Source organism: Anabas testudineus, chromosome 4 (assembly GCF_900324465.2).
Source record: "Anabas testudineus chromosome 4, fAnaTes1.2, whole genome shotgun sequence".
In the NCBI taxonomy this organism is placed as follows: domain Eukaryota; kingdom Metazoa; phylum Chordata; class Actinopteri; order Anabantiformes; family Anabantidae; genus Anabas; species Anabas testudineus.
In genome coordinates this window covers 11,609,265-11,631,947 of record NC_046613.1, presented here as the reverse complement: position 1 = coordinate 11,631,947, position 22,683 = coordinate 11,609,265, and the positions used below count along the sequence as shown (strand labels likewise).

Here is a 22,683-nt window from a genome sequence, read left to right as displayed (position 1 = left end):
ACCACCATGAGGTTCACGTTTGTGATTTCAACTATTTCTCTTTATCATGTGGTCACTCACACTCATCCTTACTTGCTACTAAGAACTGTTAGCGGTGTGGTTGTGAAGATATAATTACTGTAATAACAACTGCAGCCATAGGCAAGGCCCTAATGTGTGGGTCATGTTTCTATCTGTTCTGGCAAATTAACATCATTTTGAAATATAGTGGGATTGTGAAGAAGGAGTTGGCAACTGGAGGAAGCTGCTGCAGCAGTTTTTCAGTCAAAGAGTTGTGTGTATTGCACCTGTAATGACAGGACAGAGGTATGTAAAAAGAAAGTAAAAGTACAAGTCCAACAAATCAAACCAGTGCAATCATTAAAGCGCTGTGTGTTATGTTAAATTTGAGAAAGTGAGAAGTGAAGTGTGAAGCAAATACGAGAAGTTTGCTCCAGTATCACATGCACAAACAACAGTGTGTGTGTGTGTGTGTGTGTGCGTGTGCGTGCATAGATGTTGTGCAGCCAGCTTTGCTACTCTGGCTACTTTGTTTCTGATTGCACTGTGGACGACATGAGTTTGAAGCAGTATGCAGTCTGTCAATGCAAGCTGGTGAACTGGCACAGTGTGAATATGACTAATAGCTTAGTGTATAATATAGCCAGCGAGAGAGAGAGGGTGAGTGAGCAAGAGATCTAGTTGGTTGTAAAACTACAACCCCAACTGTGAGGCACAGATTTTGTGTCTCACCATCACATGCCCCAGAAAGATTTCCTGTGTGTATGTATATTGTTAAAAATTGCATGTATCTGGATCATGCATCTCTGTGGCCACATACAGGTTTATAAATATATTTGTGAAATGTCATCATTAGTACTTTATTGTATATGTGCTGTATATCCACCAATATATGTATGTGTGTGTGTGTGTGTGTGTGTGTGTGTGTGTGTGTGTGTGTGTGTGTGTGTGTGTGTGTGTTAGATAAGTAGAAGTGAGCTGTCTGTCTGCATTTTCATTGTAAATGTTTCCGCTGCCTGGGCTGCTGCCTGTCTTGTATTGGTTCTGCACTGAAGGTTGAATTGGTGTCTTTTGTGTGTGTGTGTGTGTGTGTGTGTGTGTGTGTGTGTGTGTGCTTGTTGGTCTCGTCTCATGCTGGGAGGCTCTGCTTGCTCTGCACACAGCTTTTTGTATGTGTGCTCTCCTCTGCTCTATTTGGATTGGTTTTCTGTGTGTCCTTGTTGCTTTCGTGTGTGCGCACATGCATGTGTCGCATCGTCTTTGTGAATTTTAGTGTGTGTGTGTGTGTGTGTGTGTGTGTGTGTTCGTGGCTGTTTGTGCTGGCGTGTGTGTGTGTAATTTGTATCCACAATTCTGAGGGTATGTGCTTGCATGTGTGTGCCTTTTCGTGTTTCTGTGTGTGTGATTTTTATGCTCATGTGTGCTTTGCTGCTCCCCTTTCCTCTCGCTCTCCCTCTTTCTCTGTTTCCCTTCCTCTCCTTCTAGAATAGAGGGGCCATCAATCAGAGGCAAGGGGTATAGAGGAAAGGAGGGAGGGGAGGAGGAGGTGAAGAGGAAGAGAGAAGCTGGCTCAATGCCAGGGAAGAGGAGCTGGCACGCTGCCCAGCGGAGAGAGAGAGAGGGCGAAGAGAGGAAAAAACAAGACTGGGCAAGAAAAGACAAGAGAGGGAGGTTGCAGGAAGATTCTGAAAAATGAGAGAGAATGAGAAGGAGGGCAGAGAGAGAGAGCAAAAGAGCAAGGCCAGGTGCACTGAGGGAAAACGGAGCAGGAGCGAGATACTGTAGAAGTGGAAAAATGAGCCAGCAGAACAGAGAAAGAAGGAGGCTGATTGTATGAAGAGAAAGAGGAAAGGGGGATTAAAAGAGAGGAACTAGGAATTGCTGCTTTCATTGAACAATCAGTGGGTGATTAGTACGTCACTGGCTACAAATATTTATCTTAAACTGTTCGCAGAGAGGAGAGCAGTGCAATTAGAAAGCAGGGGACAGAGATAAGCTCCACGGCTGTGTACACACCCTCTGACTCTTGGAAATAAATGAGGGTGTTTTAGAGCTATATGCACAAAGTAGAAAGGCTCTGAGGTACTAATATAAAATCACCTCATAGGATGTGCGCTACTCTATGCAAGAAGTCTCATAAACCAACGTTTTACCTCTGCTAGATGAAAATTAATTAACAAGACATTACACCTGTCATTAAATGTCTAAATTATAAAAATCTATTTTGTTTAATTCTTTGTGTAGGTGAAGTTGTCAGAGCGTGTGTTCTTTTTTCCATTAACATTGTACATCACAATCTTATTTTAAAGTTGAGGTTTAGCTTTTTGCTCATCTGTTGCCTGTTCTATTTCCCAACCAACTAACTATTAACACATTACCTATTACAGTAACAAGCATAAATAGGTGCACAGGATAAAACAGAATCGTAGTTAAGAAAGATTTTAGTTGAGAGCAATTAGAGTAAGTAGAAGGGTATCACTCACTCGCAGTGAGACACACACACATACACACACACACACACACCATAATGCTGGCTCACTCAGCCATAGTGGGACTCAGAGGCTGGCACAGCTGGCAGTGCCCGAGCACACTGGGCAGCGTCTCCCTCCTCCAATGCCAATCTCAACCCACGCTCATCACATTCAAATTCACCGAGCTTTATTGGCAAGATGAACGCGGTCACTGTTGTTCACCGTCATGCCCGGGAAACCAAATACAATGCTGATCTTTCACAGTTTCACAGGGAAGTGGCTTCTCCGTTGTTCCAGTTCAAGTTCACTTTAGTGTCAGGAATAAAAAGTGTACATGGAAAATGTGAACTTGTTTTCTGTCTCTGTCATTCCAAACATTTGAAAGAAAATAGATTGGAGTCCCGTTCCATTAAGACCACCTCCCTATGAAAATAAATCACTGTTACACCATTAGTCTGCGATGACTAATTTTTGTGAGCAAGTGTTATTATTTTCTTTTTTGGTGCACCCACCTCATCTACCCACCTGTCTCATCTATTTCGGCTTCAGTTAGTCGTTTTCTACATTTCCCAGAATGCCTTTTCACTACTTTCGCAGATCAGGCAGGATTGTGTTGCCTTTGCACTGTTGGTTAAACCTGTGGGTGGAGAGACAGCAGGAGCAATACTCATAGCAGTTGCAAAGTAAACGCAAGACAATGAGTTTTTTCCTGTCAAGAAAAATAGAGAATTATGCCTTTTATGCACAACTCTTGTCTGTGCATTGCATTTTGGTCCACTGAGCCTATTGTTGGTGTAGAAATGTACCATTGCCAATGTGAAAGGCTGCAAACTGTTGGGTTAAGGAAATATTCTTGCTGTGACACTAAATATGAACTTTACTTGAATGTTTTCATAATAATATCAGCTTGGTCTTCATGACATCTCTTTATCGTTGGCAGTTGTTGCAGAAATCATAAAAATCAAAGATCATACTGAGGCCAGAAAATTCAGTATCCCAATTTTTCGGCGCAGACAACCTGCCGCAGCTCTCCGTATTTAATCAATTTTCTTTGTCTAGTTTCCTACAATTCAAATGCACCTCTAGTGTTTTGTCTTGAATACCCAGTGTTTCTACATCAATTTACTTGTGTGTTTGGGAACACACACAGCATGCTCACACACACACACAAACACACACAGTACTCGTGCACACACTCTGGTACTTTTGCTGCTTGCTGGCTCCACTGTCTACAGTTCAGCTTTTTCAGTGGAAAGGTTCTAACCGTAGTCAATTGTGGTGCTTGTGTATTGATTTTAAATGCACAGAGACATCATTTATTGGAAATATTATTTTCCATATACCTCTGTTACATACTTACTGTAAAACCTCACAAAGGATACAGTTTTTGTTATTGTGCACCATGCTTTCTGCATTTGCTATAATTTACTTACAAATTGACAGTGGCACGTCGTATGCCACAGGGAAAGAATCTATAACAACAGTGAACCTTTGTTACATTTTTCACTTTTAAGCATATATATACAGACAGAGGAGCTAAGGTTAAGTGAAGTTGACACACTTGTCCTTCACAAAGCTTTCCTTTAACCAGTCACTGCTCATTTGCACAAAGAAATCTGCTCACATTTCTATTTCTGCCCCAGTTGTAGAGATCCATACATAGGCTATGTTTGCACTCTCCGTTGGTTCTTTTCTCTGAATCTCAATTCTTAATCAATACAATTTAAGTGCTGATGTGAGATTGTAAATACATTTTGGAAGTATTTCAGTTTATTTGTCCAAGTGTTTTTTTTTTTAATCCAAGATACAGCACTGAGTAATATTAAAACACAACATATCTCAAATTGATACAGGTAGGTAGGTTTCATATCCTAGATGTATGTGTTCTACAGATGGCTTTGTCATACAGCTCAGGTTGCATAGTTATGCAGCAATCAGGCAATGTGATCATATAAACGTTTGCCTGGTTGCGATTATCATTCTGTCAGCAATCTGACGAGATGACAAGTCTGAGCAAGTTGCCACTGTATGTGTGTGTGTTTGTGTGTGTGTGTTTGTGTGTGTGTGTGTGTGTGCGTGCATGCGTGTATCTCTCAGGCTTTGAAAATATGCACCACAGCCTCTGGAACAGACTGTCCTTGTTTGATAGTTGATTCCTTTTTCTCCTCCCAGTCTCCCTTCATCCATCTATTTGCTGTTTTGAAGAATTTGGGGGGATTTTTGCTCTTCCAAATGAAAACCTGTACCTTTTACTCCCTCACATACATTTTATCTCTGCTTTATGTAAAACCCCTCTCTGTCTCTGCCTCTCTCTGTCACTATGCCAGTTGGCATTGTATCTGCCCTCAGGTGTTTATTGACTGCCCCCCTCTCTTCTTTTGTATCTACCCATCCATTCAGCCCTCCATCCATTCAGCCCCCCATCCGTTCATCCCTCCATCCGGCCAGTCTTCGCCAGTACTCCCTGATGGCTGTTTGTTGCCAAGGCTGTGGAATGAGACTGTGCCGTGTTGTTTCTGACACCTGGCCTGGCTCGGGCCGCTTCAGCCCAGCTCACTTTCACTCTATTGTAAAATCCACTGGCTGATTGGTGCCTTGCATTTCTAACAGCATCCGCTGCCTCTCAGCCAGAACATGGAGTTGGCTGATTGTTGCTGTGTTACAGAACTTGTCTCGACAGCATTGTGCTTTTACAAAGCATATACACAATACAGTATACCAGCATTATGGTTTCCGGTGCAGCTTGTGTCCACTGTTTTTGTTAATAACAACGAAATCAAACTAATCAGTGCAATGTGAAAGTGTTGCTGATAGGGATCAACTTACTATATCTAGCAGCTCCACGCAGGTACATTATAGTTCACAGTCTGCGTTGAGCCCATCGCAGGTTTCTGTTGTACCTGCAGCCAAAAAAAAAAAAAAAAAAAAAATGAAGCACAAGAAGTGGAGACTAATTATAACACTAATTGTTTTCTTATTTGTTACCTCTGGTCTGTGACTGTACTTGTTGATCAGTTTGTCAGATTTATGGTAGTAGTATTTTGTGGAGCTAAACTATTTTGTCTTTGGACATTATTTTAACAGTGAAGGCCAAGTGGATGATTTTATTTCCTTATAACATACAATAAAACTAAAACTATTTCTAGTTAAAGAAATTGCAGTGAGAGCATTTTTGACTGCATTTTTAAACGATTCATTTTGTTGTCAGTTTGTTTCTGCTCTGCACTTCCATCTTCTGTCCTGTCTATTCAGTTATGCGTGTTTGTATAACTTGCAATAAAAGAAACCAGCTTCACATGAGGACTATATTCAGTTCACTTCTGTCAGTGTCGGTTGGTTTCTGACATATGATTCAGCATCAGCACTTCAAATAGTTTTTACTGAGCCAGGTTCTGTGAACTATTATGTGGTCTGAGAGCAACCTGTTCCTCAGCAGGTAACAATCTAGGGTAGTTGTAGAAGATAAAACAGTGTATTTAAATGAGTTAAATTAAATGTGATATATGTATGCATGCCCTGCATGTGAAAAGTTTAACTATTTGTCACTAGAATAACATCATATTCATTACAGGTTTCTGCTACAAGTTTCTTTCATGCACTATAAGACGCTTGATCTTGAATCCATCTGTAAGAGTAGGACAATTTTCTGTGACATATTCTGAGAGATAAAAGAAGCATTTCCTAGTTCTAAGACTAAGCTCATGTTAATTCAAAGAGGGAACCAAATACTTTATATTTGTGAAAGAATTCTGTAAGAGGTGCCTGATGACAAAGCTAACATTTCAACCTTGTGTATGGCTAAGAGAGCAAATGAGCTCATTTCCAGTTCTAATATAGTAAAACAGTAAATTCATAGTCATAGCTACTGTGTTTTAAGTGCTGGACAACAGTATGTTCTATGTAGGTGCAACATTTGTAAGAAATGTGTGCATGTCGCCATGTTCGTCTGTATCATGCTCACTTCCCCTCTCTGTGCTTAATACACATACAGACACACAGTGCACTACAAATACAGTAAGGAGCTTAACCACAACCACCTGCACACATACAATGACACATGTACAGTATAATGTGATGAGGCTGTGTCTGTTTATGTGACAAAGTCACGGTGTATACAGTACATGTCTGTCACTGCATTGCTGTCTTTTTCTTTTCCTCTTTAGTATCTGCCAGTGCCATTAACAGGTGTTACTGAGAATAGAGGGATACGGGGAGACAAAGAGAGAAAGCAAGATGGGAAGAGAGAGGGAACATTTTTAGTGTGTCTGTGGTAATGTGTGACAGCAGAGTAGTAAAGACAAAATAGAGCAGAACAACTACTGTTAGAGGAAGAAAAGGGACTGCTGAGAAAAAGGTAGGAGGATAAATTAAAACAGCGAAAGAGAATAATGTAGAAAAATAGAACGATGGGAGAAAACGAGACAAAGCGAGCAAGGGAGGGAATAGAGATGAGAGGGGCAGGGTGATGGGAGGAAGAGGATGAATAGGGTAATAATGGCTCAGTGTGAGAGCTGTTGTAGAAAAAGAGAGAACGGCTGAGTGAAGAAGAGAACAAAATGAGGCTGAGGGCACTCAGACAGATAGAATTAGACACACCACAGAGGTTCAATGTGTGTGTGCGTGTGCGTAAGTGTGTTTGTGTAGGTCTATGTGTGACAGAGAGAGAGCGTGTGCTTATGTATTTGTGTGTGCTTGTGTTGCCACGTGTGCCTGTTGTGTCTGTGCGTGCACACAAGTGTGTACATGGGTGGGTGGCTGTTTGGGGGGGAAGGAAACCAGAGAGCAAGATGTTATTCACCATTTCCAGAAAAAAGCCTTTTTATGGATTTTACGAGTTTTAGGAAATGGACAAACGTAATGGCACCGAACAGAGACTGTGACAGGTGGACAGTCGGAGAGAGAAATTCTCAGAGGTTTTTCTCAATGCGTGTTTGTTTACGCTTATGTTTCTGTGTGCGTGAGAGCAGGAGACAGAGACAGAGCAAGACTGAAGTGGGTAGGAGTGCGCAAGGCTGAACTAAATGAGAGTGTGATGGTGCTAAAAGACCAGATGATGACTGGAGCTCTAATGCTGTCTCTATCCTTCCACCTTAGCTGTTCGCCCCCACATTTTTCTTCTTTCAGGCTCATAGAGTTGTCACTGACAGACCTCCTTGCTCATTAAGAAGGTGTTTAATGTAGTGGAGGTTTAATGTGCTCTAAAGGTGTATCATATGCTCTGTGTACTTATCTTACAGTACGCAACATGATCACATATCTCTTTCTCTCTCCTTCTGCCACTCTCTTGTCTCCCTCTCTTTCCATCACAGGCAGAGATTGTCAAGCGTCTCAGTGCCATCTGTGCTCAGATCATCCCTTTCCTCTCTCAAGAGGTAAGTGTCACCACTGCCAGACACACTTGCAGTAAATATGCACACACGTAGTCAGGAAATGACTCTTCACTCCTCGGGCCCAATTCATATTTTCTCTGCATTCAGAATAACAAATAAATCCAAATAAATTAAATATAGTCAATCAAGATAAAATTGGTAAAATAGTTTGATGTCAAGGTCAATATAAATAGTATTACTCTTAAAACTTGCATATCAATGACAGGAGTTTATCAAGTTATAGTATTTTATCAGCTGCTTTTGTGGGAATAAATGAATTATTGCACGCTGCCTCAATAACTTACTGTTTAAAAAGCAAATCAATGAACAAATCTTTTATAGACTTGCCATCTAATTAATATGTCTTCATTAAAAACAACATCTGGCTAATTGTTAAATGAGTAAATCAAAACAAATGTGTTAATTCAGTGGAATATTGCACATGAGCACGCCAGTTTAAAATCTGCAGTGTAAATTTAATTGATCTCAGTTTCAGTGTTTTTTTGCACAATGTTGGAAAAAATTAGGCCGATCATAAAAGAAAGGGAACAGATGTATCTCTCACATACATCATCACGTGGTATATAAGTGTATATACTGTACTTCAGTCATATAAATCCTCATATTGGTTGATTAATCTGACAAATGCACTTTTCATTATTTCATTATATCTAAATCAGCACCACATCAGCTTCATGTAAGGCCCTGTATTTTATACCAACTCATCTGGGAGGCCTTAAGGTACTGATAATAAATAAATCCCCACTGGTATCACTGACATAGGATTTCATAATAAAGGCTCCTAGATTTTGACAGTAATACATAATATTGTTTTCTGAGCATTTAGAGCTCATTGTTTTTTTGTTTTTTTAAATTAAATACAGCCACTCATAAAATGTTATTGCCATTCAGCATTATCACTATTTCTGCATGAGTGCTAATTCTTCTATACGGTAATTGCTACTTAAGGCTATATTTTAATTTATAACTGCTTAATTCAACCTAAACAAATAAGAGAAAGTAGATTATTGAGGTAAAATATATATTTATATATCCGTAAATATACATGTATTGCTGTTCTGACGGTGGCCATGACAACAGAGAGTGAACCCTCTGTGTATTAACTATTTTGTGTATATGTGTTTGTGTACCTGAGCGTGCAGCGCTTGTATGTGCGGGTGTGTAGAGGGAGGACAAATCTGCTGACACACTTCTTTACGTCTGCGAATGTGAACGTGCACTGATAAGGGTGCTCCCTGGAGACAGAAGGTCACAGCTCTGTCAGCTTGAGCAATATTGACACTGTGGGTGTGTGTGTGTGTGTGTGTGTGTGTGTGGCTGTGAGCGCTGTTGCACACATGCATATTTGCATTTGTGTGATTACATTGGGATTTTGTGCAAACAGAACTGGGATTTCAGCTAGTGTGGCGTGTGTGGACGTGTGGAAGTTGTGTGTCTGTGTGTACGTGCGAGTACACACCTCTCAATATACTCGCTTGGTTGTATGTACCGTATGTGTATTTCTGCTTTTGTGACTTTTATGTTGGTGTGTGCATTATGTACCGAATCCAGATATTTAAACATCCTGTACAAGCAGAGTTTGGATCATTTAAGAGTTCCTGCTGTGTGATCACTGGTTGTACATGCAATATACTACAATATACTGTACATTGTGTTAACACTACATACTGTAACATGCAACAGGGATAATAATACAGGATGGCCTTTTTTTCTGGTTTTCTGGTTTCTTTTCCATGGCACTGCATGTCTGTATTTATATGCTATTTGTGTGTGTGTGTGTGTGTGTGTGTGTGTGTGTGTGTGTGTGTGTGTTTGTAGCACCAGCAACAGGTGGTCCAAGCAGTAGAGAGGGCCAAGCAGGTCACCATGGCTGAACTCAACGCTATTATCGGGGTGAGTCACCTCCATTCTTCATGACAACACACACACGCCTACTTATACATATAATATGAAAGAGAGCGTGCTGATTACATGATTTAATCACTAAAAATAACTGATCAAATAGGCGAGGCATTAAGACAAACATCAGTTAAGTTACTGTATTTAGTTTACTGAGATTATTTGAACTGACTACAAGTGGCTAGTGGACTATGTCAAAGATTTTGTTCTAAATTGAAATTTCTCTTCGTAGGATTATATCATTTGACGTAGCAAGTAAATACATCTAGATGTAATGAATCACATCTCACAGCAAAGGAACACTAATGTATAAAGCTCCTTTCTGCTCATCATTTAAACTAAGTGATTAGTAGCATAGTGAATAGAGAATATTAACTTTTTGGAGAAGCCAGTCCAAGTTACCAAATAACCAAAATTCAACATGGTAACCTTTTCTCAGTTACTCAAGTGGTGTCAGAGCCGTGATCATATTGACACTGCTACTACAGCAGTATAATGTGTACTCTACATTAATAACAGCTCAGTTTCAGGGTTTCTTTTTTACACGTTAGTTCCTTCAGCTCCCTCTGAACAACAGACGACTCCTCTTTAATTAAACTAGACTTGAGCTTTAAACTGAATTAAACTGAACCTAACACTCACACTGACACACACCATGATCTAACAGTATTATAGTTACACCTAAAATGCACCTTTACTTAAATGTGGTGGTGCATGATCACCTGACCAACAACAACATATCATACATTTGTCGCACACATAGTGTATTTGTCTCTTACATGTGCACAAACACAGACACGGTGAGGCTCCTGAGTAGTAGAGTAGACGGGGCTTTCCTGAGCTTGTCAGAGCACTGATCACATTATTGTCTACTTAAAGCCCTTTGTTCCTCCCAACACTACAAACACTGCCGTCTCTAAGGTGTGCACGTGTGTGTCTAACACACCAACTTGACAAAACAACACTCAGAAACGCATCATAATGCTCCCGTCAGGATAATAGCCTTTCTTTATCTATAGCTGCTCCCTTGCTCTCTACTCTCTATATTCTTATCTCTCTCTTTTTCTTCTGTCTCTATCCCTCTGTGTTCATTTTCTCTCTGGCTTTTGTCATCTCTCCTTTTGTAATGTTTTATCATTCTCTTCCTCTGGCTTTGGCCCTGTCCCCACTTCTTCTCTCTCATTGTTTTTGCTATGTCTAATCTTTATCTCTCTCTCTCTCTCGCCACACACTCTCCTCTTCTCTTCCAACACTCATTTACCATCTCTCTCTATCTTCTTTTTCATGTTGGTCTAAGTCTCCTTCACTTTTCACTGCTTCCACCATGATTTCCTTCTGTTCTTCCTAATCATTTACTCTCTAACTCAAACATTTTCTTCCCTCTGTTTTACCCTTTCTGCAATTCGGCCATCTTCACCTCTCTGACTCTTCTTGCCTTTCCTTTAAAATCAATCCTATTCATCCCTTCTCTCTTGTCACTGTCTTTGGTTTTTTATTAATTTCTTGGTTTCCATCATCACATGCTTTACTTTCCTTTTGTATTGCCATTGTTCAATTTCCTTTTCCTCTTTCTGATGCTTGGTGTCCACCTCTCTCACCTCTTAATCCACTAATCTCTTTAACATCCTATCTTCCCTCACCTTATTTTTCTCTCACACTGCTGAACTCTCAATGTGGATTTCATTTCACTCACCTTCTCTCTCCCTCCTGTCCGTCTTGACTCTACTTTTCCAAGCACAATCCCCACTTCCCCTGTCTTTTCATTTGTCCTTTGTCACTTTCTCTTGCTTATTTTTAATTTATTTCCTATTAACCCTGTCCATTCTAACCACCCACCCCACTTTTATGACACCATCCCTTCCCAACCCTTCCCTCCCCACTCCTGTGTTTCCCTGTGGCCACAGCAGCAGCAGCTCCAACACCTGTCTCACCACGCCCCTGGCATCCCTTTGACGCCTCACCCATCAGGCCTATCATTGGGTGCAGGGGGTTCAGGGCTTCTAGCGCTGACTGGGGCACTCGGAGTCTCGGCCCACCTTGCTTCAAAAGACGAGCGCAACCACCTTGATCCTGAACATCTCAGAGGTAAAGAGCTGTGGATTTTTAATCCATAATTTTATCCCTAAAAGCAGGTTGAAATGTTTTAGCAAATTGATGATCATCATGAGCCAGAGACAGCAAATCTTCTTCAACAAATCAATCAAGCCTACTAATGAAATCAAATTAATGACAACAATACATGAACTTAAACAAGCCGCAGTGCAAACCTGTCACTCACTAAAAGACAATAGACACAACCCACCCCAAATTTATAGGAAGATAATTCTGATTGTTATTGGATGAAAAGTACGCCACCTACAGCTGGATTCTACCGGTCTACAGTATATCATAACCTCTTTATAATGAAAATAAGTGTTAATGTCAATGTACACAAATGTTTCATTATTAAAAATCAATTAGACTATTGAATAGTTTATAGAAGATGTTTAACAAGTTCAATACAAGTGCGATAGGCTAACAGAGACTGGGAAGACATCCAGAGTGAAACCAACACAAGTCGTGTCTTTTTCTTGACAACATTTCTGCAAGTCTATTTAGTTTAGTTTATTTTGTACAGAGAAGCAGTGAGAAAAACTCCGACAACAGCTGCAGAATAAAAAATAGATCATTTTTGTCATTTTAGACGAGATAAAATGCAAAGCAACACTATACATCATTTCTGACAGGTGTCTCTTTTGTTCAGCAAGTCACCTTTTCCACTGAATCTGAACTTCCTTGTTTAGATCGCTGTCATAATGCGGACAGACGTATTCATGTGCTTGTGCAAATGCAGAAGAAACGCTTTCTCCCAATGAACTTTCATTCACCCCGATAGAATATCTTATCTTTGTGCTCTGTTTCAGGCACCGAGCCAAGAGAGGCTTTCTCATGAATAAACCGAGAGCTAGAAAGGAAAAAAAAAAAAAAAAAGACAGAAGAACGAGTGAAAGTAGAAAGGGAGGGAGATAGAGAGATCGCTGTGTTCATATTGGCATGTTAAACATATCTGTGAGAGCTTACGCATGTCTGCAGCTGTGTGTGTTTCTGTTCTTACATATGAGAGGAAGAATGAGTGAAAAGATAGTGAATGTTGAAAGAGGCAGCAAAGGAAGACAGCAAGCTTTGTCTGGATGGAGAACAGAGAGAGGGGAACGATAGAGAGGGGGATCGGAGACTGGAATCAGGCACAATAGTGGGTTTGTATCTTTATTAGAGAGGAGCAGTCGTAGTTCAGCCTAACCTTAGCTGACTGGGGACTGTTGTTATTATCACTACTGACGTCAAACTCTCTCTTTTCCCCTTTCTTCTCTCTCTCTCTCTTTCTCGGCTCTGTTCCCTTTTCTCTCTACCCTGCCCCATCCCAGAGGGAGCACCCAGCAGGGTGAGTAGTTGTGCGTGTGTGTGTACATTGATATAAGTGTTGTGTACGCCTACGTTTCAGTGTGTGTGTGTGTGTGTGACAGTGATAAACGGAGGGAAATGGAGACACACTGTAAAGTGGCCCCTAAAAAAGGGCTGTGTATTGCTGGAGCTCAGCCAGGAGCAGCACAGCTCAGCACCATCACAATAGCTGCTCAGCACTATCAACCTTGAGCTTCTCAAGGATTTCTACATCACACTAACATCTGAGCTCACAGCATTTCGCTGTTATCGGGAAGAAAGTACAAATTGAGAGAATTGGTGAACAAGCAAGTGTTTGTTTATCAGCACCACAAATGTTCTCGTAATCTACCAGACTTACAGAACAAGAGAAAGGATTAAAACCCAGTTAATGGCAAATTCTGCACAGACGACTTGAGCCTGTACAAATGAGCCTGTCTGTAGAAACTGTAAAGAGCAAATAGTTCAAATAAAATAAAAACTAGAGGTTGAAGTGAAATCCAATGAGGCGTTTCCCAACAGAACCTGATTTAGCAGCATCCTTAGGTGGTATTAGATAAACAGTGCACCACTGTAACCACTGTACAAGGAAAACCTAAACGGCAGCCATGCTCCATGGATGAACAGTCCATAACCGTCTCTCTAACCTGTTGATAAATGTATGTTCAGCTTCATTTTGTAAATGTTTCTTACTGCTCCATGTACACTTTCACATTAGAGGCCTCAACACTCTTGTGTTATGCTTTTGTTTATTTGTTTTTTGCTGAAGAGGTTGACTTAAGTCAGTGTCCGCTAATGCTGACCAAGCTGTTTGTTCAACAGTCGTTTAATTAAATGTGAAGACAACATGTGAGAGGATGGTATCTGAGGTTACTTAATTTAAGGGATTAAAAGAAAACAAATCCATCCTCACACAAACTGCGTAAATGTAACATGCAGAGAGACATGAAATGCATACAGCAGTCGTTCCTCACGGGTTTTACACATATTTTACGTCACTGTAGTTTAAAGTTGCTGTTAATCGCCTAGAGAATTAACACACTACAAATGGGATGATTGAAATTCAGCGGAGGACGTCTGTGGCTTGTTCTGTTCTCTCCCTGGCTGCAGATTGCTCTGCTTTATGGTGGCTGCGTGAACACTTTCCTACTGTACTGCCTGCCACAGACAGCTAGCCTTCATCAGTGTAACTTTTGATAACAAAAAGAGAGGGAGGGGAGGAGGGTTAGAGGGAGGTGGAGAGTGAAATTGGAAAAGGAGAAAGAGAGACTAAAGAGGTAGAAGAAAGCAAGAAAATAGGGAGGCAAAGGTTGTTAAAAGAGCAGCAAGTCTTTGTTCTGGCTTTTATTGCAGAATGAAAATGATTTAAGAGTGCTACTAACTTTATTTCCCTCCCTCTCTCTCCATCCGCAATGAAGCCCTTAGCATAATTTAATTGCTAAACACAATGCTGAATGTTAAGCACCAGGAAAATATTTCTCTCATGAGTTGAGGTTTGTGCTGAACTTAGCCAAGCATTACAGCGTTTGGGAAAGGAGGGGAGAGATGGATATCAATTGGCATCGGTGAGAGAGCCCTGCACCAGTAAAACATGTTGGAATTTTAAACGGAGGGGAAAGAAGGGACAGCGAGAGGAAGTCAGGAGCAGCGAGAAGAAAGCGGAGGAGGAGAAGAAAGAAGACAGGGAAGTTTGTTGAGCTGCACTGAGGTCCATTGTGTGGTTTCTCCCCTCCTCTGTTCAGCACTCCTTCCTGTCGTCCCGTGGGCTCCTTCCTGTGTGACTCATTGCTGTGTTAAAGCCTCACTGTTCTTGTCATCCCCACTGGGGGACAAAGAGTGACAAGTGGCCCTCAGCAAACCTCTGGCCCTCTGACCCAACACAAAAACAACACAATGCTTTGATCGGCTTTTCTGAGTACAAGCACCGGGTCAGGCTGTGTTTTAAATATGCCTGCACAGCTATACTGCCTAATAATGAGAGACATATTTTACTTGAGGACTGAAGTGTCAAGGGAGGAGCACTAACTACAGTAGCTTTAGGGGTTGCCCTGTGCTTACGCCTGCTATTCTTGCCATGTGCTGATGTGTGTGTGTGTGTGTCATTGTGTGTTTTTTTGTGGGGCTTTCTGTTAATATATGTTGTTCTGTACAGTGTGGTTTTCTTTGTGTTTACCTGAGCGTATGTCCGCACAGTGATTGTGTGTGTGTGTGTGTGTGTGTTTCATCCTGATCTGTTCAGTGGCAAGAAAAAGTATGTGAACCTTTTGGATTTTTCATGTTTTTTTTGTGTTTGTTATGCTCTTGAGGTCATTTTGACTGACCGCTTCCTTCTTAGTAGTCACATTTCAAAAGTGTCTCATCACTTTGAAACCTTTCCAGCTTTTTGTAAATCAACTATTTTTGATCGAGCAAAATATTTTTCTTCCAGGTATGCTAACACCTGACTCCAATTAGACACTATGACACTATGATGTTTTGATGGTTGTTTGCAATAAAGACATGAAATATCAGAATCTTTAGTGTTATTATTTTAAGCTCAATATATTTGTTAATACTCTTGACTCAGATGAAGATCGGATCACATGTTATGACAAATTAATGCAGAAAATTCCAAAGGGTTCACATATTCTAAAGTTTTACTTTTATTTGTCGTGACGTACTTTTTCCTGTGTCCCTGTCTTACTCCAGAGTAAGTCAGTGTCATCAACAGACAGTCAGCCCACCGAGGAGCGCCAGGGCCCATCAGGTGGTTATTCCTCCTCACAGGGAGGAGCAGAGGCCAAGAGGAGACGCTGTGACGACAAGGAGCCTCTCCCACCACACTCCTACGTACGCGTCCTTATAAAATCACATATAAATGCATAAGAAATAACATGTTGCATGTGTGTCTGTGTGTTATCGCCTATGACATTATAGGCCACACAGGGTCAGGGCCCCACAGCCAATTAGAGTAGTGTTTGGTTTGGATGAGCCCACTGGGGAAGAGCAGGGAGCCAGAGGCGATGTAATGCCAGAAGAGAGATGGCCAAGGCAGATAGCTGTAATGAATTAGATGGCTGTGTGTTTGCAGTCTGGAGGATTGATTGACGCTGGGAGTCTGTCTGTGCAAGACGGCCTCCAGCTAAATCAGTTTGGCATCAACAACAGTCCAAATCTTCCCATTAGTTTAGGACGAGAACAAGCACAGATAGTTTCCACTTTCTGAATGTTTTTCCTGTCCTTCTTTCCATCGAGCCACATTACAGCTCTCGTTTCTCTCTGTTTGCCTTTTGCTGTTCGTGCCCTATCTCTCTCTGTCTCTTTATCACCATCTCTCAATTTCTCACTCTCTGTCGTCTCCATTTTTCTTTTTTTTTATTTGTATTCTTTTCCCCTTTCTGTCCCCCTTTCCCTTCACATCTCTGGCTCCTTCGCTGTCTGTTTTTGTATTTTTGTTCTAGGAATAGGCTGCAGATATAGGCCTGTTTTGGCTCTGTATAATTAGCTACTGATGTCACTCCACACTGATGTCAATAGGAATATCAGGCCATGATCACATCAAAGCGCTGTTGCCATAGTGACTAAGTGCCATCGTTCTCACCCCAGAAAAAAAGGAGAGAGAGAGAGAAAGAGAGTGAGAAATGGCTAGACGAAGAGCATGTGTGTGTATGTGTTTGTGAGTGAGTGAGAGAGAAATTGAAATAGTGTAGTATGAGGGAGATATTTGTGGAGAATGTATGATATACAGTATCTCTGTGTTAAATGTTGCATGGGCAGACACTGGAAGGAAGCAAAGAGCAGCCAGAGATATTGATATATTGATCTGGGTGTGCAGATGTGCATGTTTGCATCATTGTTATTAAGGTTCTCTACAGTACATAAGCTTAACACTGTGTCTGAGCATGAACGAGAGAGAAAAACATCTTATCTTTAATGGATGTTATATATATTTTACCTTTGTACCCATTTTATGGTTTTCTTTGCTCCTCAGGACAGTGATGGAGACAAGAGTGAAGACAATCTTGTAGTGGATGTCTCCAATGAGGCAAGTTCTTTTTTTCTTTCTCTTCATTGTTTTGGTTCTGCATCACCTCTTTCATCAGCGGGCTGCTGATTCCGGTGAAACACTTCTAATAAACCACCTGTTCGCTACTCGCCCACAGACAAAGTTAGTGACTAGATGGTGAACGCAGTCCATCATACAGCAGCTAAACGGGCCCATATTCCCCTTGGTAGTTGGTAGAGACCAAAATCAGTATTAAAAGTGTAAATACATCAGGTGAATGTTGTGTTTTCTCTCAATGTGCTGGACGTGTAGATAAGTGGCTGTTTGCTAATAAGTACACAATGTCAACTTAAATGATAGAGAATTTCTAAAACGATCAAGAGGCTAAACATTAATTACAGTTTATTACAGTTTTTACTGACCATAAGTGATGCTCTCATTGTTCTGTGTATGCCAACACTAACACAGCTCCTTCTCTTCCGTCTCTAATTCTTCTCTCTAATCACTGCTTTAATAGCAAAGTTGATATATTGGTTAGACGTATGAGAAACCTCACACACTGGTAACCACGCTCACAAAAGTCCTAAATCTCGCCAGGAGGAATTTCTCATTGTTGTTGTATTCGGATTTTCTTCAAAAAAAATTCCCTCTTCACTAACAGTGTTTACTCAACTTTTTTTTTATCTCCGCTCTGCAAAATATCTAAGTCATTCACAGAACTCTCTCCCCCCACATCTCCTCATAGCTGTGTCCTTGTGCAAGAGCTGAACATCTTGTTACAAAAATTATCTATGATTTCCTTATGAAGCCACAAGTTACAAGCAGCTTTTATCCAACAGAAGCTCTCTGACACAGTGCTGCAGCCCTCATATGAATAAAGCATGAATCCAACGTTGGGAGGACTGCTGCTGCTCGCAGGAATAACTATAGATGTACTTGGCAGAGCTCAGAACCACCCTCCATCCTCTGCATAACTCTGCCAGTTTGGCTGTCGATGGTTCAAATTTACACAACTATTGCGTGTGCAAGCGCATGCAAAACAGTTGCCTTTTTAATTTAATTTATTTAGATTTTATTATTTAGTTTCATTCTGTGTCCTTGATATTTTTTGTAAGACATTTGCTCTTTTTTTGTATCTGTATTTTGATGTTTAACATAAAAGCAGAACCACTCTCCTGTGGGATTCGGTACAAAAGTGAAGAAAAAAATATATGTGTGTGTGTGTGTGTGTGTGTGTGCACTGTGTATTGCTCACATCTTCCTCATGGAGACAAAATGATTGTAAGGTTTTGGGGTAAGGTTGGATTAGTCTATTGGATAAGGAAAATGTGTGTGTGCGTATACTTTAGCATATGTGCAACCCTGTGTGTGAATATTTATGCCATATAACTTGAAATGTGTGTGGTTATTTTCAGTAGAGGGTCAGTTTCATTTTGTTTAAAGCTAAAATGTATCCTAAACACAGAATACAATGAATAACCATGGTCTCAGTGTCCTTAAACACTTATCATGATTTAGTTTGCAGGCAGATGTTATTAATTTAGTTCACATATTTTAAATGATACACTCTAATATGGCTGAAGTGAACAATTATTTCCATTACTAATCTGCCAACTATTTATTTTATTCAATTAATAGATTGAACCGTCAACGAAATATTAGAGAACAGTCGTAGTTTATTTTTATATCATGTAACACAAAGAAAATCAGCAAAGTGTCACATTTTAGAAGGTGGAAAATGACTCAAATGAGTTGTTGAACTAAATATTGGCTTAGGCTGATTTTCTGATAATCAACAAATTAAGTAATTAAATAATCAGTTTGGCTCACACTATGAACTGTCTTTTAGTTTTTGTTTAGCTTGCTCATTTTGCTGTAATTTTTCTAAAGTAACCCTTGTTTCTGTGTGTGTGTGTGTGGATCAGTGTGAAATGTGAAACGAATCAGCAGGTATGTAGCTAGCTCAGCTTTCTGCTGCAGTTTCCTTGTAAATAGGAAGAGCTCCTATGTAAGCTCATTATCAGCTGCCACTGTTTGTGTTCTCTTCTTGTGAACCGTGTCTGTCCAAGCACACACACTTGGTCTCAACCTATCTCGTCTCATCTTCTCTTCTGTGTCTGTTTTTTTTTTTTTTTTTCTCCACTGATTCTTTGCCCCTCACTCCTCCCCCCCCCCCACACTCCTCTCACTCCGCTCCACCTCCTCCTTTTCTCCTCTGTTCTCTCATTAGATAACTGCTGTCTGCTTCGTTTAATATATGCAAAGCCGTTTATGCTCCTGGAATATTTTAGTTCTTTAAATGCTTCACGCAGTGTACCAAAATATGTTTTATCTAAGCCCTCTGTATTTTGATATTGCACACAAAAGCGGAACCGGTCTCATGTGTGATTTGGAAACTAGTACAAAAGCAGAAAGGGGGGGGAAATGTGACTAATGTGGGTAATGGCAGAAGAAGGTGGAAATGGTCTCACATGCTGTGTGTGTGTGTGTGTGTGCATATATACTGTATACTGTGACCTAGTGAGAAGTGCTTACTCCAGCACTCTGTTCTGGGGGAGGCAGCATTAGCTCAATGGTGAAGGCTTTAGCTCCAGTGATGAAAGCAGCAGTAACAGCAACGTTATCCCCAGCTCCACACACTTCTGTTCCAGCGACAGTGACGATGTGTAATGTTCCCTGATCTCGAATCTCTGAGTTACAAATCACAATTTGACTGTAATACTAAAGGTTATTATGAATCCCAGAAGGAGGAATCTGTAGCATATTCCTATAAAGAAAAAAGAAGAAGAGAAATTTTTAAATCCCAATACCCAACTGCAGTAACATGAACTCCAAGTTGTTCATAAAAGCTTTTACTCATGCTGGTACACAGGAAGAGACGTCTGTGTGTTTTTGTCACAGGAGCAACAGTAGTTCTTGTAGCTGAAGTAGAAGATGAAAGACAAAATAAAGAACCCACCAGCTTTTATGAGCAGAAATGTACTGTGATTGAAAATACAACAAAAAATGCACAAAACAGCCCTGTGACCAAAAATCTGTGTTTAAAACATGCAGTTATCTTCGTTTATGTTGTGTTGTAATTGAGGGTGAGACTATTTAATACAAGTGCAGTTGGAGTAATAGAGCAGTGACTGTGAAGGCTCATCAGTCTTACAACACTGCATGTTGTAATATTTTCAGGAAGAAACACCATGACGTTTGTATGGTGACAACCATTTCATATTTCTTTGTAATGATTACTGTGTAAACAGTAGTTAAATGGATTTTGCATTACAAAGCAATCTATATTTGATTGATCAGCACAGTCCCTTCCTGTGTTGTTTTTGGCAACTTTCAACAGGAACAATATCAGTCAAATTCAGCCCAAGGCTCTACATACTGGTGTACCTCACTACAGACAGCAGTGTGTAGCACAGTGCAAAACCACTATACTAAAACTGAATTTGGCATCTTCAGGACCAAGACTCATATAGACCAACAAAACAGCTGAGGCACCGTGTGACCCTTTACTTTTTAACTCATCATTCAGGAGCCTAACTCTCCAGTGGGCAGCCCTCCTCACTCCCCCCACGGGAACGGTTTGGACCGAGCTCCAACTCTAAGGAAAGAGCTCCCGGGCTCGTCAAACACAGGAGAGGCCCCCTCCACCCCGAACCCCCGCAGCCCCACCCCAGGGAAGGCCAAGGACCCTGCACAGGTAAGATCGATAGATTCTGCATTAAAGTACAGTAGCTGGGAAAGAAAACAGCTGGGAACATCTGGGTGCTGAAAAGATCGTAAGACGTTGAGCGTCTTTACTGATCACCCTTGTTGTTTTTGTTACATTTCCTGATTCGATTCTCTGCAGATGGATAAGTCCCAGTCTCCATTGTCCAAATCTGGCACCCCATCACCATCCCACCGTGACGCCCTTACTCCAGGAGCCCCAGGAGCTCCCGGTCCCAGCACCTCCTGCCTTCGTCTGGTCAGCAAAGCAGCAACTGGTGCAGACCCCCTTGGTGAGACAGTTAGATGATATTGTGAAACAAAAAATGCTTTGTAAGTTGTATCTGTTGCCACAGAGCTTCCTAATAACTGAGCGTCTTTACATGAATGTAGTACATAGATTTCCATTTTTCTGCATTTGTAGACAGTTACTCAGAAAGACCCTTGCTTAAAGAAGTCCATTACAAACTACTCACTCAATACTTGTGATGTTGGTGGGATTTGCACCCAATCAATCTCCACTCTTCGTGCCATTTATCTTCTTGACCCTTGTTTTCCATTTCCTCATTACATTACATTACATTACAATAGCCTAGTTATGCAGTTATATGTTTTGTGCCATCTCCAATCTGTTGATTTTATCAGAGCAAAGTTACACAAAAATGAGCAAGGCTTTGAATCTGTTCCTCTGTGACCTGAAGTAAAGGCCGTTGTTGCTCTCAAAGCTGATGTTTTTTTGGTGTATAAACAAAGTTTAAGTCAAGTTAAGAAGTTATCCATTCTTCACAGCCCCTCTGTGACTGTGTTTGTGCTCGCACACTGTGGATTGTTCCTGCTCTTTCTTTCCATCCTTCAATTCCTCCTTCCTCTTTCCCTCCCTGCCCAGCTCTCCGCAGTCCCATGTCTGTGCCCCCTGGTTCATACCCGGCTCATTTTGGCGTGGTGTCCCACGCAGGACTGAATGGGGAACTGGCCAGCCCAGGAGGTTTCGGTGGGGCTCTGACTCTTTCTCCACAAATCAGCGCAGCAGCCAGCGCCTACTCCCGAAGCCCCATGGTGAGTAAAGGCCAAATTATTCTTCTCTGTCAAGGTTTGATTTATAGTTCAGTATGAGGTCTAACACTCTGACTGTCGTAGCATGGCCTCAAACTAGATGAATGTGTTCTGTGTCATCACATAGTGTTGTGCATTCGTTATTAACTCAAAATTACATTGTTAACATAGTCTGATTCACTTTGATAGAGTTTGCACTTTAAATGGTTTCGCTGAAAAGGTTCGGCCTTTCTTCAAAGTGATCCATCGTCTTCAGTAACAGGACGCACATCCAGCATTAGAAACATCTACCTAAATACAAAACACTCCAAGCAGTCCAATCAGCGCTTCTGTTTTCCCGCACACTTTGGTTGGACAGTGAATGTATATGCAGTATCCATGTGAGACTTAAGGCCAGGGTGTATACAGTAGTGCTCTGTTCAGCATCCTGTTGAATGAACTGTATGATCTGTCTCACAACCTCACATTCAGTATTAATGTCTGCATAATGTCGCTGCTTAGTTTTCAGATTCTCGTAGAATAAAGTTGAAGGATAATTATTTGTAGTTAAGCTGGTCAAGCTGGTAATTCTTTGTCCGCTCCCCTCTTTCCACCAGGTGGCGTATGACTCTCGGTCTCACCTGAGGGCCTCAGGCTTGTCCTCCTCTCTGCCTGGCTCCTCTGGTGGCAAGCCGTAAGTTAATACTCCTAAAGTGTACATACACTGAGTTAGCAGCTTATTAACTTGGCTAAACTAAAGCTACTGTCCACATGAAAGTGC

The 22,683-nt window shown here is 41.1% G+C and overlaps 1 protein-coding gene across 2 annotated transcripts in view; it reads left to right on the top strand.

Moving 5' to 3' along the window:
• tle2b (TLE family member 2, transcriptional corepressor b) overlaps nt 1-22,683 on the top strand; it is a 68,268-nt gene that overhangs the window by 36,818 nt on the left and 8,767 nt on the right. The window contains exons 5-14 of one of the 2 annotated variants that reach the window (XM_026345087.1): nt 7,781-7,843; nt 9,680-9,754; nt 11,668-11,845; nt 13,165-13,181; nt 15,869-16,009; nt 17,151-17,204; nt 20,695-20,862; nt 21,013-21,163; nt 21,757-21,926; nt 22,520-22,596. In XM_026345087.1, the coding sequence (XP_026200872.1) occupies nt 7,781-7,843; nt 9,680-9,754; nt 11,668-11,845; nt 13,165-13,181; nt 15,869-16,009; nt 17,151-17,204; nt 20,695-20,862; nt 21,013-21,163; nt 21,757-21,926; nt 22,520-22,596 (1,094 nt within the window). Of the gene's footprint in view, nt 1-7,780; nt 7,844-9,679; nt 9,755-11,664; nt 11,846-13,164; nt 13,182-15,868; nt 16,010-17,150; nt 17,205-20,694; nt 20,863-21,012; nt 21,164-21,756; nt 21,927-22,519; nt 22,597-22,683 lie in introns of both variants that reach the window. The other variant, XM_026345085.1, reaches the window with a different exon arrangement.